This window comes from Bombina bombina, chromosome 1 (genome assembly GCF_027579735.1).
Source record: "Bombina bombina isolate aBomBom1 chromosome 1, aBomBom1.pri, whole genome shotgun sequence".
Lineage (NCBI taxonomy): Eukaryota > Metazoa > Chordata > Amphibia > Anura > Bombinatoridae > Bombina > Bombina bombina.
In genome coordinates, this window is record NC_069499.1 from 1,007,354,671 (window position 1) to 1,007,372,535 (window position 17,865).

The 17,865-nt window shown below is 39.5% G+C and overlaps 1 protein-coding gene across 1 annotated transcript in view; it reads left to right on the forward strand.

Annotated features, from left to right (window-relative positions):
* The window catches only part of ITCH (itchy E3 ubiquitin protein ligase), a gene marked incomplete at its 5' end in the record, with an annotated part of 589,083 nt that overhangs the window by 72,050 nt on the left and 499,168 nt on the right, over nt 1–17,865 (forward strand). Inside the window, 1 exon segment of the mRNA XM_053713073.1 lies at nt 9,542–9,667. Within this exon segment, the coding sequence (XP_053569048.1) occupies nt 9,542–9,667 (126 nt within the window).

Consider the following 17,865-nt stretch of genomic DNA (forward strand, 5'->3'; position numbering starts at 1 on the left):
CTTTAGCTTTGGTATTGGTATCCCATAAGTAATGGATGACCCGTGGACTGAACACACTTAACAAGAGAAAACATAATTTATGCTTACCTGATAAATTTATTTCTCTTGTAGTGTGTTCAGTCCACGGCCCGCCCTGTCTTTTTTTGAGGCAGTTCTAAATTTTAATTAAAACTCCAGTCACCACTGCACCCTATAGTTTTTCCTTTCTCGTCTTGTTTCGGTCGAATGACTGGATATGACATGTGAGGGGAGGAGCTATATAGCAGCTCTGCTTGGGTGATCCTCTTGCAACTTCCTGTTGGGAAGGAGAATATATCCATAAGTAATGGATGACCCGTGGACTGAACACACTACAAGAGAAATAAATTTATCAGGTAAGCATAAATTATGATATATATATATATATATATATATATATATATATATATATATATATATATATATATATACTGGTGGCCCTCGTTTTACAATGGTTCAATTTACACCGTTTCAGAATAACAACCTTTTTTCCAGTCATGTGACTGCTATTGAGAAGCAGTGCATTTATTAAAATAGCCAGTAGGTGGAGCTGTCCGCTTGTGTTGCAGCATAGCCAAGCAAGCTGAATTTAATCAGTTTAACCAAACCTGAGCTATTGAGCAGATTTCAAAGGAACAAGATCTTCCTGTCTATAAATCAGTCCAGAATGGAATGCATAGAAAGAACTGTTTGCAGAAAAATGCAAGTGAAGTCTGTGTTGTGTGATTATTTTATTAGGTTTATAATGCTGTTTAGCATTTAAAGTCTTCATTTCAAAGCTTTAAAAATAATGTATTAGGTGTTACTTATGACAATTTTGAGAGGGGCCTGGAACCTATCTCCCTCACTTCCCATTGACTTACATTATAAACTGGGTTTCAATTTACAGTTTCGATTTACAACCATTCCTTCTGGAACCTAACCCCGGCGAAACTGAGGGCTACCTGTATTTGTTTGGTATTATCATTGCTGATGTGGGTTCTACATGATAGCCTTGATTTATAACAAAAAACTGTTATTTACACAAATGGGAGTTTTCAATAGTTACCATGACGACCGTAGCAATAGCATTTCACACATGGCTGTGGATAATTACCAATTAACCAATGGTCAATTAGGACAGCTCTGTTACATAGCAAGTGTATTTTCATTTTCACATTCACATTGAATAGCCTGAGGAAACAGCCCCTCAGAGGCTGTGAAACGCGTTGCTTTGATTTTAAATAAAGACATGTTTTTTTTATACACTTGCTGTTGTTTGGGATACTTTCATGCCGGTTCGTGGATTTCTTGTGGTGATCCTGTTCACCAAGAGAGTGGTCTACTGGGCTACTGAGGGGTCCCAGCTTGTTGTCACTACACCTGTAGGTGCAGCACTTATTTTAAGTGTGACTTTATATCTCTTTTACACCTTACTGGACTGTACTAGGTTATGGTAGCTCTTGTTTTGTAACCTATCATAGGCACCTGTGCGGTTTCATGGATCAAGCTCTTATCTTCATGCCCAGAAGGCCTTCCACAGTGAGCTGGACCACTACAAAGTTCCAGTCTGCTCCACTAGCACCATTGGGTGCGCTGCTTTTGTGAGTACCTACTCTCCTATTTATATTTATATATATATATATATATATATACATATATCTGCCTGACGATACTAGACCATGTTCGCGCCTCTATGTTTTTTCTCCTTCAGAATCTCAAATCCCAGGGATTGACCATCCTATTTACAGAGAGCGGCCATACCGTTGGAATCCAAAGACTTTTTAACATGCATTGATTTGTTGGTTGGTGCTATTTAATTTTTTGTTTTGGGTTTTGTATTATATTATATATTGTTAGATTGCTAGTTTATCAAATGTATATTTACCATTGAGTATTATCACCTTATGATTTTATTAATATATATATATATATATATATATATATATATATATATATATATATACCTAGGAAGCGCCCCCTATTGGGTTTGATGCTCTGTTGCATTTTTCCCGAATATATTCGTACGGGATCTGTTCTCTTAGGAATTATTGTCCCGGTGCCTATCGCAGTGAGAGGTTTGGGATATTATTCTAACCTTTTCGTGGTTCCAAAGAAGGAGGGAACTTTCCATCCGATTTGGACCTGATGTGCTTAAACAAGTTTTTAAATGTCCCCTCGTTCAAGAGGGAGACAATAGGTCCATTGATCACGTACCAATCCTCAAGGACCACTTCCAGTTCCTAGGGTTTGCGTTCCTTGACCAGGACTTCCAGTTTATTGATGTTCTGTTTGGTCTAGCTGGTATAGTGGGGAGCATAACTGCCTCCAAGTAGTTGACCCAGGGTTGATCCTGGCCAACGCCACATTCTCCAAGAAGTTTTTCAGAGAGTGGACTATTCAGAATTTCTCCTCTGTCTTTGATTCCCATGGATGGAAGATAAATCTAGAGAGAGTTTTCTTGTATTGAGTACCAGGGTGGAATTCCCGGGTACTATAAAAGTCTCCATAGACATGAGAATTTTTCTAACAGACCAGAGACATTGCAGGCTAGCTTCAACATGTCTTGCCCTTCAGACCATCTGTGGCTCAGTGTATGGACGTTATTGGTCTCATGGTGTCCAGCATAGACATCATTTCCTTGCCAGGTTTCACCTCAGATTGTTACAACTGCGCATGCTGAAGCAGTGGAACACCGATCATTCAGATCTTTCTTAACAGATTTCTCTGGACAACAGATCAAGAGAATCACTCTTTGGGGTTTTTGTCCGGATCACTTGTCCCAAGGGATATCTGTCTCAAGACCATCAAGATATGGGTTGAGGTACAGGGATCCTCAGGCTAACAGATGCGTTAGCGGTGCCTTGGAGGTTCAATCCAATTTATCTTTTATGGCTGTTACCACTACTTCCTAGTGTAGTGGCTCGAATTAAGCAGGCGTCAGTGATACTGATTTCTCCATCTTGGCCGCTTAGGATATGGTTTGTGGACTAGTGGGGGATGTCCTTCTCTCCTCCGTGGAAGTTACCTTGTCGCAGGGATCTGCTGACCAAGGTCTTTTTGTTCATCTATGTCCAGATCTCTGAGGCTGACTGCGTGGAGATTGAACGCTTAGTCCTAGCCATGAAAGGTTGGTTTGAGAGTGTTATTTTTACTCATTCAAGCTCGTAGCTGGTTGCTCATCGCATCTATCATAAGGTGTGGAGGACCTACTTATTCTGTTCTCCAGGATGAACTGGAGAAGGGCTTTTCTACAAGTCCCCTGAGGGGTCAGATTTCAGCCCTGTCTGTATTACTGCACAAGAGGTTCGCTGAGCTTCCTGATGTGCAGTCACTTGTTAAGGCTTTGCCAGGATCATACCTGTGTTTAGATCTATTGCTCCTCCTTGGAGTTTGAATCTTGTTCTTTAGGTTTTGCTCGGGCTCCGTTGGAGCCTATGCATGATGTAGACATTAAACTATGTCTTGGAAGGTTCCTTTTCTATGGGCTATTGCTTCTGCACGCAGAGTATCTGTGATTACTGCCTTGCAATGCGTCCCTCCTTATCTGGTTTTCCATGCTGATAAGGTTGTTCTACGAACCAAGTTAGGTTTTCTTCCTAAGGTTGTGTCAATTCACAACACCAGTTAAGAGATTGTGGTTCCTTTTAACATAGTTCTGGATGGGGTTTGTGCCTTGAAGTCCTATCTTCAGGCCATGTAGGAATTTAGACAAACTTCTTTATCTGTTTGTTCTCTTCCGGGAAGCGTGGGGGTCAGAGGGCCTCTTCGACTTCCTTATCTTTTGACTGATGAGTGTTCTCAGTTTTGCATTGAGACGGGGGGACATAAGCCTCCTCTTAGTATTACTGCCTCTTCTTCTGCCTTTAAGAATGAGGCTTCTATGGAGCAGATTTGGCCTCTTTACACTCTTTTGCAACAGTTTACATTTCTGATGTTTTTGCTTTGGCTGAAGCTTTGTTTGACAGAAAGGTTCTGCAGGCTGTGGTGCCCTCAGTACAGGGTCCGCCTCCTTTTACTCTCACGTTTTCTTCATTCAGTGTACTCTAGAGCTTGGGTATTTGTTCCCACAAGTAATAAATGAAGCAATGGACTCTCCTCCCATTACGATGGAAAACGTAAATTATGCTTACTTGATAATTTCATTTCCATCTGTGGGAGGAGAGTCCACTGCTCCCACCTGTATCTCCGGGGTCGGACCTAAATTTAATATTGTTCTTCTGGCACCATTTATACCCTGATATTTCTCCTACTGTTCCTTGTTCCCTTGGCAGAATGACTGGGGGATGAGGGGAGTGGGGGAGGTATTTTAAGCCTTTGGCTGTTGTGTCTTTGCCTCCTCCTGGTGGCCAAGTTCTTAATTTCCACAAGTAATAAATTAAGCTGTGGACTCTCCTCCCACAGATGGAAATGAAATTATCAGGTAAGCATAATTTATGTTTTTTGAAAACTTTAATATAGTAAAGTGCCCCTGTTTTTAAGATAATTTTTTGATCCTGGGGTTTAATTCGTTAAAGTTTACAATCACTTTAAGTATAAGCCACTGCTTTAGTTTTTTTGTATTTTTGTTTTTTATTACAACAATGAATCAGACTGGTCCTATACAGTGTTTCAGGGGAAAAATAAGACTAAATTACTGTACAGTTTCTGGTTTAGACTTAGAGTTTGTGACCTTAGGGACTGTAAGACACACACTTCACAACACATTGCTATGAAGTCTCTTTACTCTAGAGTGTAGAATCTCTTGTAAAGAAACAACATTTGAGGGAATGTGTATGTTTGATATCTGCATTATTTGATGTTTTGCAATCATATTAGACTTTAAATAAATAAACACAAATGATGGAATCTTTTAGAATGAAAATGTAGGCTGGTTTAGAATTGTAGCTCCATGTTCCTTGGCTTTGTTTACTGACTTTTGCTTGGGACCTAGTAAAATGACAACCGCATATCGTCCCTTGAGTTGTTTCCAGTTGCCATGTGATGAACAAGAGATGTGACTAACATTGGACACTAATAACCCCACTCCCTGCAGGGTTTATCTCTGTTCAATTTTCTCCATAGAGTAAATAGTCACATTCCCGGATTTGCACAGCTGAAGAAATGCTAACTCTGCCCTGTAACTCCTTAATTGATTACAGTATCTTGAAAACACAGGAACACAAGTTACTCAAGATCAAAAACGTCTTCTTAGTTGTTTTTTTTTAATTGAGGTTTAAATATTACATATATAAACATCACGTGTTTCCAAATTTGCATAAATCAGAAGCGCAATATTAAGGCATGACATAATAACCATACATAAACAAAATCTTAAATTGCAGAAACCTAACTTTTAAATGATATTATGAGATATCATTTTTTTTTATGTTAAATCTTAGTATTAAGTGGTTTCCCCCTACTAGAATATGTCAGCCACTCTTGGACCGCTGACAGTTGAATTAAATTGGAAAGGGGAGTTTGAGGGAAAAAGAATGCAAGGGGCCACTAGTGGACTCATTTTCTAAAGTTGACAGGCAGAATAAGGAAACCATCATTACTCATATTTCAGAATAACCAGATGAAGTAAGAGTTAGACTGTAATGTCCCTATAAGTTACAAAAGAAGAATAAATAGTTATAGATAGGAATCTAGGTCTATCAATTAAACAGTTGTAAATACAGATACACTAGAGGAGTACATTTCTTCCCTGTACCCATAGTTCTAGAGTCAATTGTAAAAAGACTAGGGGGCGAAAGAATTCCGTAGACTATATATTCTTACAGGTGGGCAATTACCTACTAATATTAATGTTAGTGGTCAATTTGAGAAGACTAAAATGTTCTGTCCCGGCCGCAGACAGCGCGTCATCAGGGTAAAATGAATTAGGACGACCAACCAACATTAGAAAAAGCCCTACCTTCAATGTAAGGCAATAAAAGATCTAATATATAATAGGGTATTCTACTATATGTATATATACTCAAGGCGTAAACTTAAATCCCTTCAAACCTCACTACAGTATTAAAATATATCTATATATGAATAAAATGCTATAGGATGTGATAAAAGATTGTATTAGTAGGGAATGAAAGTTAATGTTCAACACTAGATGCAACTAGATGGGGTTAAAGCATTATCTATACTGTGTCTATTGTGAGTTAACACTGATATTTGACTAGGTATTGTCTTCTTCATATGGAAGAGACATATCAGTTGTAGGGATACAGTAAGAAACTAGCAATATGATCATATGATGACACACTTAAAGGGACAGTCTACACCAGAATTGTTATTGTTTTAAAAGATAGATAATCCCTTGTTACCCATTCCCTAGTTTTGCATAACCAACACAGTTATATTTATATATTTTTTACCTCTGATTATCTTGTATCTAAGCCTCTGCAGACTACCCCTTTATTTGTTCTTTTGACAGACTTGCAGTTTAGCCAGTCAGTGATGGCTCCCAGGTAACTTCACGTGCACGAGCACAGTGTTATCTAGTGTCTAGTGGTGAAAAACCTGTTAAAATGCATTCTTAAGAGGCGGCCTTCAAGGTCTAAGAAATTAGCATATGAACCTCCTAAGTTAAGCTTTCAACTAAGAATGCCAAGAGAACAAAGAAAAATTGGTGATAAAAGTAAATTGGAAAATTGTTTAAAATTACATGCCCTATCTGAATCATGAAAGTTTTTTTTGGACTAGACTGTCCCTTTAACTACCAACAGTATAAATAGAAATTCTGAGTTATCCAGAAAGCTATAGAGACTACTTTATAAAAAAAATATAACAGAGGGTCATTGTAGCATAAAATGTCTACAGCCCATAAAAGGTTTAACTTAGATTGAACAGGTAACAGAGATATAAGAGCAATTCTAGCTAAAGAACATATGGGTGTCATAAAGCCCTTCCTACCGCTAGAACTGAGAAGTATAGGATATGCATGGGAACAAAATGTAATAGTGGCTAGATAAGAGCAATCTATAACCATTAATGAAGTCTCAGACAGAAAGTCCTCATGAATTCAATATCTTATTAACTTATCAGGACTCATACTAAAAAGAATGTCACTGAGCAAAAATAACCTCTCACTATAGTTTCTCTCAAGCTCAGCATTACCAACCATGTATCATGGGTATTAGTCCTGAGGAACACTCTCTAGGGTATGAAGCCCTGAATAATAAAGTTGCCAGCCCCAGAGATGAAACTCCATCAATCATCCTTTTTTCACATAACTCTGGATTTCATGAGCAGAACAAAGCTCTCCGCCTACTATGCCTCCGGCGCCAGCTAAAGTCGGGACTGGATGGATAGCATTGACCTCAACATTCAGATGGAATTATTCTGGAGTTTTAGTTCCAAAATAGGCTGTTCTCTGTTTCTCTGTACGATTATGGAAATCTTTCAAATTAGAGCTAGAAAATTAAAAAATAGGGGCTACATCAAAAGATCAATCAAAGAACCCAAAAGGAGAGCAAAACTCACAGACAGAAGAGTTTTATTTTAAAATAAATCTAGAGAAAGACACCAGACTGACCATTACTTATAACGCACAAGTAAGTGAAGTGGTAAAGATACACTTCAGAATCACTTATACTAGAATAAATAGGGGAAATCATCAAAGTGGGCTATAGGAGTACTAAGGACCTAAAGGATATGATTAGTCATCGTCATTCTAAAAAGAAGACAATATATAACGAATTACCTGTACCATCTGCAGCCATATGTTATAAATAAAAACATTTAAAGGTAGATTTGGAAAAATACAAAAGATGCAATTTTATATTAACTGTAACACAGAAGGGGTCATATATGGACTCACATGCAAGTATCAGAGTGAAGATACTAAAGCTTTTGGTAAACATTACCAAAGTAAAGAAGAATAGAAAGACTGCAAAAGATTGAGAAGTGTATGGAACAGTTTTCTTAACCACCGTCAAGCAAAGAAGTCTGCATTGAAATGTTTAAGATTACTTAAAATCTCCATAGGAATTCAAGGAGGTGACACTGAACATACTCGTATCTATTTAGTCAATTCAGTTCAACCATTTCACTTAAATAAAAATGTTGCAGTCTTGAAAAAAAGTCAGTGGAGACCGAAACCGGTTGACTGGTAAGGAGTATTTTAATTGTGATCACATTAAGAAGCCATCTGCACTATTGTTTGCCTTTCCTTTTTTGGCAGGTAAGGGACAGCATTGCAAGTTGTAATTATTTGTTAACTACCGCCCAAGAAGATTTCTACATAATCAGCAGTTGGGATCCATATTGAGATAGACTATAGCAAGATTCTTATTATCCAATTTGAATATTTATTTGGACTTTTAAGCATTTTATGTTATATCATCCGTTTTTTAACCCACTGTTGTTATATGGTCTCTTTTAATTAACATCTCGAGGCTCTTTGAGCAAGTCCCTTATATCTAGCTCAGCAACTCTGAGCCCTTTAGATTTGTATTTTAGGGTATCAATTTAGAGCCTGTGTTCAATTTCAATCCAATCACAAAGTTTTGCCACTATTCAGTGTTTATAATAGATATTTGTTCACATCATATCACAGTTTGCAAGCAGAAATACATTTGAGCACACGTTAAAGTTGTGCTGTTGTTTTTATTTGGTTCTATTTATGCTTTATGTTTGCATTAGTTGATTTATCAAAAATTCACTTGTATATCTTTTTATTTTGAATTAATTGTTTATTTTGAAAATAAGGTTCACACACCCCTGCAATATTTTTCTCACATTTTTTCACTTGTTAGGATTTACACCCTTTTTGGATAAACACATAGGCACAACCTCAGGTCTTATATTTTGAATTCAGGTTCTAGACATTCCTGTAACATTTTTTGTCCATCTGTTAGGATTTACACAATTTTGGATAAACACATAGGCAAAACCCCAATTCGGAGCCACTTACATTTCACACCCACCGGTTTCAAGCAACCTGGAATCTATCCACCTGTGCATTGTAACCCATTGTTTTTATAAATAGAGTGTGCATAAGCGCTCCTAGCATTCACATATTAGAATTTAAGTTTTATGCGATAGACATTATTTGTTAGATTTTTTTTGTTGTTATTTATTGTTCTACAAGCATTTTTAAATTGTTCCTAGTGTTTCAATATATATTTTAAAGTGTAACATGGATCCATGACTAATTGTTGTATAATTTTAAATGTACCAACTTTTTTATCTTATGTATTAAATCATATTATTTCAACCTATTGTTACCTTTGGTATTTGACTATCTGCCCATAGACCCTCCCTACGTTGTTTGGCGCTCTGATATCCAATCTTAAAATTTTAACTCACAAGTGTAATTACTATTGCTTTTCTAAATCTCCTGCTCTATTATTGTTCTATCAAGTTGGCACTTTTTGCCTCAGCCATACCACCCCACCTAACATTGTAGGATAATAGGAGAAATAGCCCTAATCCTAATATAAGCATATATAAACATCCATAGGAAAAAAAATACTTTTACAAAGGAGTGCTTGTAAAATCTTGTGATCTGAAAACATAGAATATTTGTGTGACTTCTGTGTTGGTTCTTCTTTTCCCCCAGTTGAAGAAGTAGTTGTGTCCCTCCAGCTGTTAAGTGATAATGATACAGTGGGCGATCTATCCGTGTGCCTTGATGGAATGCAGGTGGATCCAGATCTCTTGACAAATGGAGATTTAAGTTGCAAAGGTGGGTTGCACATTTAACTGGAGAGTTGATTAAATTTTTTTGTTAAAGATGACATTGATCTCTTACAGTGTTTTTGTTGAGTTATAAAAGGGATATTTTGGCAAAATTGTCAAGACTAGTTCTCTGCAACAGAATGGCTTGGCCGTTATTACTCTCTAATTCAGAATATTATTTATTTTTTAAATGTGATCATGGTGATTAACGGTTTGTATATTGTAAGAAAGGGGTCTGTTATCACAATTGCAAAATTTTAAAGAGACTGTGTAATGCACATTTCTTTTGTATAATGAGAATACTCAATCATATGAGAAAAAAAGTAGTCTGCAAACCAAGCTGTTAAATCGTTTCAGGTATTTATTTAAACAACAAAACCACAGGTACACACCACTCCTCACACCTCAGCTACATCCGAACAGTGTTTCTAAAGTGTACAGTATATAATGAGAATAGTCCATAAGGCTCCATAACGTGGGACATAATTCCCACCACTAGGAGGAGGTTAAAAACCCACATAAGAGCTTAAATTCATTCCCACCTCCCATCTATCCTCCTTTTTTGTTCTTGGCCTCCCAGGAGAAGTTACTTGCTTATGGATTAATGTTTAACAGATCAGATCAATGTGAGACCCTTTATCCCTGGGCCATATAATTCACAAAGAAGACAGAGGAGATTTCCAGCAAGCTGAATGATACTGGGACATAGGCATACCCTTTTACATGCGCAGTATCTCTCTAGGGGTTACAACCATAATTACCCTTAGGCGTTGCGGGACATGACCCTTCGCCTTATCCTGGGGAATAATGATATTTCCTCTCTACAAGCACTGCATGGGCTCTACTGGATACTGCTTCAGTTAGTGACTGATAAGCCGGTGGAGGGCTGCTACTTCAGATAAGCCACTTACCACAGCACAAACAGCCCACACACTATAAGCAGGTACTCTGACACAGGTACATCATAGCCAGGGGACTTAGCCTGCTCTCCCACTGATGCACATTTTTTCTTAAAATAGAATTATAACTGCCCTTTATTACTTAGGAGGGCATTCTCTGACTACTGATACTTCTTTTGGACCATTTAGCAGCCCTGGGACCCTCTTTTTAACACTTTGAAGAAATAGGGGTTTGGCCTTTTAACCCCTTAGTGACAGACCATTTTTCAATTTTCTTACCGTTTAGGACCAGGGCTATTTTTACATTTCTGCGGAGTTTGTGTTTAGCTGTAATTTTCCTCTTACTCATTTACTGTACCCACACATTATATACAATTTTACTCACCATTAAATGCACTTTCTAAAGATACCATTATTTTCATCATATCTTATAATTTACTATATAAAAAAAATCTATATATAATTATTTTTTTAGTAGACAACCCAAAGTATTGATCTAGTACCATTTTCTTTTTAAAGACACAATAAGTCCACGGATCATCATCCTTACGTGTGGGATATCACCTCCTGGTCAGCAGGAGGAGGCAAAGATCACCACAGCAGAGCTGTTAAATAGCTCCTCCCTTCCCTCCCACACCAGTCATTCTCTTTGCCTGCATTAGTGATAGGAAGAGGTAAAGTGAGGTGTTAGAATAGATCTTCAATCAAGAGTTTATTATTTTTAAAGTAGTGCCAGAGTGTGCTGCTTTGTTCTAGGGTGTAGCCGTAGTCCATATCAGTCTCTACAGTAGAGCTTTTGGTGGCTTTAGAGCAATGGGAACTTGTGGGACATAATTCTCACTGCGCCTCCCATACATTTATGCTGCCCTTATTGTGATGGCCTAAGCAGACTTAACTCAGGCTTTATCGTTTCCCACAGGGCTATGGGAGGGAGAGGACCTCTTCAACCTGTTGGACTCTCCTGCTGTCAGACAGTTTTACGGTAAGTGCTAACTTTTTTATTCTGGGAGGATGCAATAAAAATCTCAGAGGAAAGTGGGCACTTGAGTTATATTTATTCACATAAAGGGCTCAGTAGCATGGGACACTTTATGTGGGGACGTTTTACTCTCTGTGTATGTAGGGTTCCTCTTGACAGTTTTAAGTACAGGCACTGGGGCTGGGTGTGAGCTTATATTTCCCTATTGGTTATTTGGAAAAGTAAAATGCCGGTCGGGTTGTGTATTTTTCTAACGCCCACGATGGGCGGGGCTATCTTTTCGTGCATGGTTATGCTGTGCAGTTGTGTCGGGTGCATGAAGAAGCTGCGTCGCACTAGAACCGCATGTTTTTTCACTCAGTAGAGCAAGCGCTTTTAGTGTTATAGTGCCTTATCGTCTGCATCTCTGGGGATACAGCAGTGACTCCAGTTGGCAGGTAGGTGCCTCAGCAGAGCTGCTGAGTTTTGGTTTATTTAACTGAGGAACGTTATTTCTCTTGGCTTTAGAAAAATAGTTTCAGTTTAAATTTTAAAGACACAGTATTGTTTTTTTTTTTAGTTCAAACTTATTTGAATATTGTAAAAAGTTTTGACTTTTTTTTTTTTTTTTATTATGATTTTTCAATATGGACATAGGAGCTGTGCAAAGTGTTACTTCAGAGGGAGAATAGCGTGCAGGTTACCCTGCAATAATGTATGTGCAGTTTTAAGTTTTTCTAGGGATGGAATTGCTAGAAAATGCTGCTGATACCGGATTATTGTAAGTTAAGCCTAAATACAGTGATTTAATAACGACTAGTAACAGGCTTACTGTGAGAACTATAGACTCTTATAATTATGCAATATAAAACGTTTGCTGGCATGTTTAATCGTTTTTATATATGCTTTGGTAATAAAACTTATTGGGGCTTAGTTTTTTCCACATGGCTGGCTTGATTTTTGCCTAGAAACAGTTTCCTGAGGCTTTCCACTGTTGTAATATGAGTGGAAGGGGCCTATTTTAGCGCTTTGTTGCACACTTAAAATTACAGACAGAGACATCCAGCTTCCCTCAGCAGTTCCCTGCATGGTATAGGACATCTCTGAAGGGCTCAAAAGGCTTTAAAAGTCATTTATTGAGGAAGGTAAAGCCACTGTTGAGCTGTGGCAGTTTATTGTGACTATTCAAAAAACGTTGTTTTTCATTTGTCAATCCGTTTTTTGCATTAAGGGGTTAATCATCCATTTGCAAGTGGGTGCAATACTCTGCTAACTTGTTACATACACTGTAAAAATTTCGTTAGTTTAACTGCCTTTTTTTCACTGTTATTTCAAATTTTGGCAAAATTTGTTTCTCTTAAAGGCACAGTAACATTTTTTATATTTGCTTGTTAACTTGATTTAAAGTCTTTTCCAAGCTTGCTAGTCTCATTGCTAGTCTGTATAAAAATGTCTGACATAGAGGAAACTCCTTGTTCATTATGTTTAAAAGCCATGATGGAACCCCATAGGAGAATGTGTACTAAATGTATTGATTTCACTTTAAATAATAAAGATCAGCCTTCATCTTTAAAAGAAATATCACCAGAAGATTCTGAGGTTTACAGAAATTATTAATAAGGAGTGGGACAGACCCGGTGTGCCGTTTCCCCCCCCCCTCCCATTTTTAGAAAAATGTTTCCAATAGACGCCACCACACGGGACCTATGGCAGACGGTCCCTAAGGTGGAGGGAGCAGTTTCTACTTTAGAAAAGCGTACCACTATCCCTGTCGAGGACAGTTGTGCTTTTTCAGATCCAATGGATAAAAAATTAGAGGGTTACCTAAAGAAAATGTTTATTCAACAGGGTTTTATCCTGCAGCCCCTTGCATGCATTGCTCCTGTCACGGCTGCTGCGGTGTTCTGGTTTGAGTCTCTGGAAGAGGCTTTTCAGACAGCTACTCCATTGACTGAAATACTTGACAAGCTTAGAACACTTAAGCTAGCTAATTCTTTTGTTTCTGATGCCATTGTTCATTTGACTAAACTAACGGCTAAGAATTCTAGATTCGCCATCCAGGCGCGTGGAGCGCTATGGCTTAAATCTTGGTCAGCTGACGTAACTTCAAAGTCTAAATTACTTAACATTCCTTTCAAGGGGCAGACCCTATTCGGGCCTGGTTTGAAGGAAATTATTGCTGACATTACTGGAGGAAAGGGTCACACCCTTCCTCAGGACAGGGCCAAATCAAAGGCCAAACAGTCTAATTTTCGTGCCTTTCGAAACTTCTAGGCAAGTGCAGCATCAACTTCCTCTTCTTCAAAACAAGAGGGAACTTTTGCTCAATCCAAGCCGGCCTGGAAATCTAACCAGGCTTGGAACAAAGGCAAGCAGGCCATTAACCTGCTGCTGCCTCTAAAACAGCATGAAGGAACGGCCCCCTATCCGGTAACGGATCTAGTAGGGGGCAGACTTTCTCTCTTCGCCCAGGCGTGGGCAAGAGATGTTCAGGATCCCTGGGCGTTGGAGATCATATCTCAGGGATATCTTCTGGACTTCAAAGCTTCCCCCCCCACAAGGGAGATTTCACCTTTCGAGATTATCTGTAAACCAGATAAAGAAAAAGTCATTCTTACGCTGTGTGCAAGACCTCCTAGTAATGGGAGTGATCCATCCAGTTCCACAGACGGAACAGGGACAGGGATTTTATTCAAATCTGTTTGTGGTTCCCAAAAAAGAGGGAACCTTCAGACCAATTTTGGATCTAAAGATCTTAAACAAGTTCCTCAGAGTTCCATCGTTCAAAATGGAAACTATTCGGACCATCCTACCTATGATCCAGGAGGGTCAGTTCATGACCACAGTGGATTTGAAGGATGCTTACCTTCACATACCGATTCACAAAGGCCATCATTGGTTCCTAAGGTTTGCCTTTCTAGACAGGCATTACCAGTTTGTGGCTCTTCCCTTCAGGTTAGCTACAGCCCCAAGAATTTTTACAAAGGTTCTGGGGTCCCTTCTGGCGGTCCTAAGACCACGGGGCATATCAGTGGCCCCTTATCTAGATGACATCCTGATACAGGAGTCAAATTTCCAAATTGCCAAATCTCATACGCACATAGTATTGGCATTTCTGAGGTCGCATGGGTGGAAAGTTAACGAGGAAAAGAGTTCTCTATCACCCCTCACAAGAGTGTTCTTCCTAGAAACTCTGATAGATTCTGTAGAAATGAAAATTTACCTGACGGAGTCCAGGTTATCAAAGCTTCTAAATTCCTGCCGTGTTCTTGATTCCATTCCGCGCCCATCAGTGGCTCAGTGCATGGAAGTGATCGGCTTAATGGTAGCGGCGATGGACATAGTGCCATTTGCGCGCCTACATCTCAGACCGCTGCAATTATGCATGCTAAGTCAGTGGAATGGGGATTACACAGATTTGTCCCCTCTACTAAATCTGGATCAAGAGACCAGAGATTCTCTTCTCTGGTGGCTATCTCGGGTCCATCTGTCCAAGGGTATGACCTTTCACAGGCCAGATTGGACAATTGTAACAACAGATGCCAGCCTTCTAGGTTGGGGTGCAGTCTGGAATTCCCTGAAGGCTCAGGGATCGTGGACTCAGGAGGAGAAACTCCTCCCAATAAATATTCTGGAGTTAAGAGCAATATTCAATGCTCTTCTAGCTTGGCCTCAGTTAGCAACACTGAGGTTCATCAGATTTCAGTCGGACAACATCACGACTGTGGCTTACATCAATCATCAAGGGGGGACCAGAAGCTCCCTAGCGATGTTAGAAGTGTCCAAGATAATTCGCTGGGCGGAGACTCACTCCTGCCACCTATCAGCGATCCATATCCCAGGTGTAGAGAAATGGGAGGCGGATTTTCTAAGTCGTCAGACTTTTCATCCGGGGGAGTGGGAACTCCATCCGGAGGTGTTTGCTCAATTGATACATCGTTGGGGCAAACCAGAGCTGGATCTCATGGCGTCTCGACAGAACGCCAAGCTTCCTTGTTACGGATCCAGGTCCAGGGACCCAGAAGCGACGCTGATAGATGCTCTAGCAGCGCTTTGGTTCTTCAACCTGGCTTATGTGTTTCCACCGTTTCCTCTGCTCCCTCGACTGATTGCCAGAATCAAACAGGAGAGTGATCTTGATAGCACCTGCGTGGCCACGCAGGACCTGGTATGCAGACCTAGTAGAAATGTCATTCTTTCCACCTTGGACTCTGCCTTTGAGACAAGACCTTCTTAGACAAGGTCCTTTCAATCATCCAAATCTAATTTCTCTGTGACTGACTGGCTGCCTGGAGATTGAACTCTCGATTTTATCAAAGCGTGGCTTTTCAGAGTCAGTCATTGATACCTTAATACAGGCACGAAAGCCTGTCACCAGGAAAATCTACCACAAGATATGGCGCAAATATCTTTATTGGTGTGAATCCAAGAATTACTCATGGGGTAAGGTTAGGATTCCTAGGATATTGTCTTTTCTCCAAGAGGGTTTGGAAAAAGGACTATCAGCTAGTTCTTTAAAGGGACAGATTTCTGCTCTGTCTATTCTTTTGCACAAGCGTCTGGCAGAGGTTCCAGACGTTCAGGCATTTTGTCAGGCTTTGGTTAGAATTAAGCCTGTGTTTAAACCTGTTGCTCCCCCATAGAGCTTAAACTTGGTTCTTAAAGTTCTTCAAGGAGTTCCGTTTGAACCCCTTCATTCCATTGATATCAAACTTTTATCTTGGAAAGTTCTGTTTTTGATGGCTATTTCCTCGGCTCGTAGAGTCTCTGAGTTATCGGCCTTACAATGTGATTCTCCTTATCTGATTTTCCATACAGATAAAGTAGTTCTGCATACAAAACCGGGTTTTTACCTAAGGTAGTTTCTAACAAGAATATCAATCAAGAGATTGTTGTTGCATCATTGTGTCCTAATCCTTCTTCAAAAAAGGAACGTCTGTTACATAATCTAGACGTAGTCCGTGCTTTAAAGTTTTACTTACAAGCGACTAAGGAGTTTCGTCAAACATCTTCCCTGTTTGTCATTTACTCTGGACAGAGGAGAGGTCAAAAGGCTTTGGCAACCTCTCTTTCTTTTTGGCTTCGGAGCATAATACGCTAAGCCTACGAGACTGCTGGACAGCAGCCCCCTGAAAGAATTACAACTCATTCTACTAGAGCTGTGGCTTCCACCTGGGCCTTTAAAAATGAGGCTTCTGTTGAACAGATTTGCAAAGCGGCGACTTGGTCTTCGCTTCATACCTTTTCAAAATTTTACAGATTTGATACTTTTGCTTCTTCGGAGGCTATTTTTGGGAGAAAGGTTCTACAGGCAGTGGTCCCTTCCGTTTAAGTACCTGCCTTGTCCCTCCCATCATCCGTGTACTTTAGCTTTGGTATTGGTATCCCACAAGTAATGGATGATCCGTGGACTGGATACACTTAACAAAAGAAAACATAATTTGTTCTTACCTGATAAATTTATTTCTCTTGTGGTGTATCCAGTCCACGGCCCGCCCTGTCCTTTTAAGGCAGGTCTAAATTTTAATTAAACTACAGTCACCACTGCACCCTATGGTTTCTCCTTTCTCGGCTAGTTTCGGTCGAATGACTGGATATGGCAGTTAGGGGAGGAGCTATATAACAGCTCTGCTGTGGGTGATCCTCTTGCAACTTCCTGTTAGGAAGGAGAATATCCCACAAGTAATGGATGATCCGTGGACTGGATACACTACAAGAGAAATAAATTTATCAGGTAAGCATAAATTATGTTTTTTGCCCCTCATGTATTGAGATGGCTTTGAGTTATAGAGAAAAGATTTTTCATGATCAAAATTTTTCAAAAGCGGATGCTTCTCAGGAGTCTAATGTCGAGATTCAGCGTATGCCGCAGCTTTCTCACCAAGCGTCCCAAACTTTAACGCCCGCACAAGCAGTGCCCTGTACTTCTGCTCCAGTAACTACTGGAGTTACTTTAAAAGACATAGCTACACTTATGTCTTCTACAATTTCTGATGCGTTGTCTGCTTTTCCTATGCTTCAAGGCAAACGTAAGAGGAAAGACAACCATGTTATCAGTGAGATTTCTGATGCTATAGTGGCAATCTCGGATGTGCCCTCCCAGGGAACTGAGATGGAGGGTATTGAGGTTCTATCAGAAGGCAAAATTTCAGGCTCTTTGACTGATTCAGAGGTTGTATCTTTCAGGTTTAAACTAGAACACCTCCGCCTGTTACTCAGGGAGGTTTTGGTTACTTTAGACGACTGTGATTCTACAGTAGTGGTCACTCCTGCGAAGTAGAGTAAAGTGGATAGATATTTTGAAGTTCCCTCTTACTCAGACTTTTTTCCAGTGCCAAAACGAGCTGC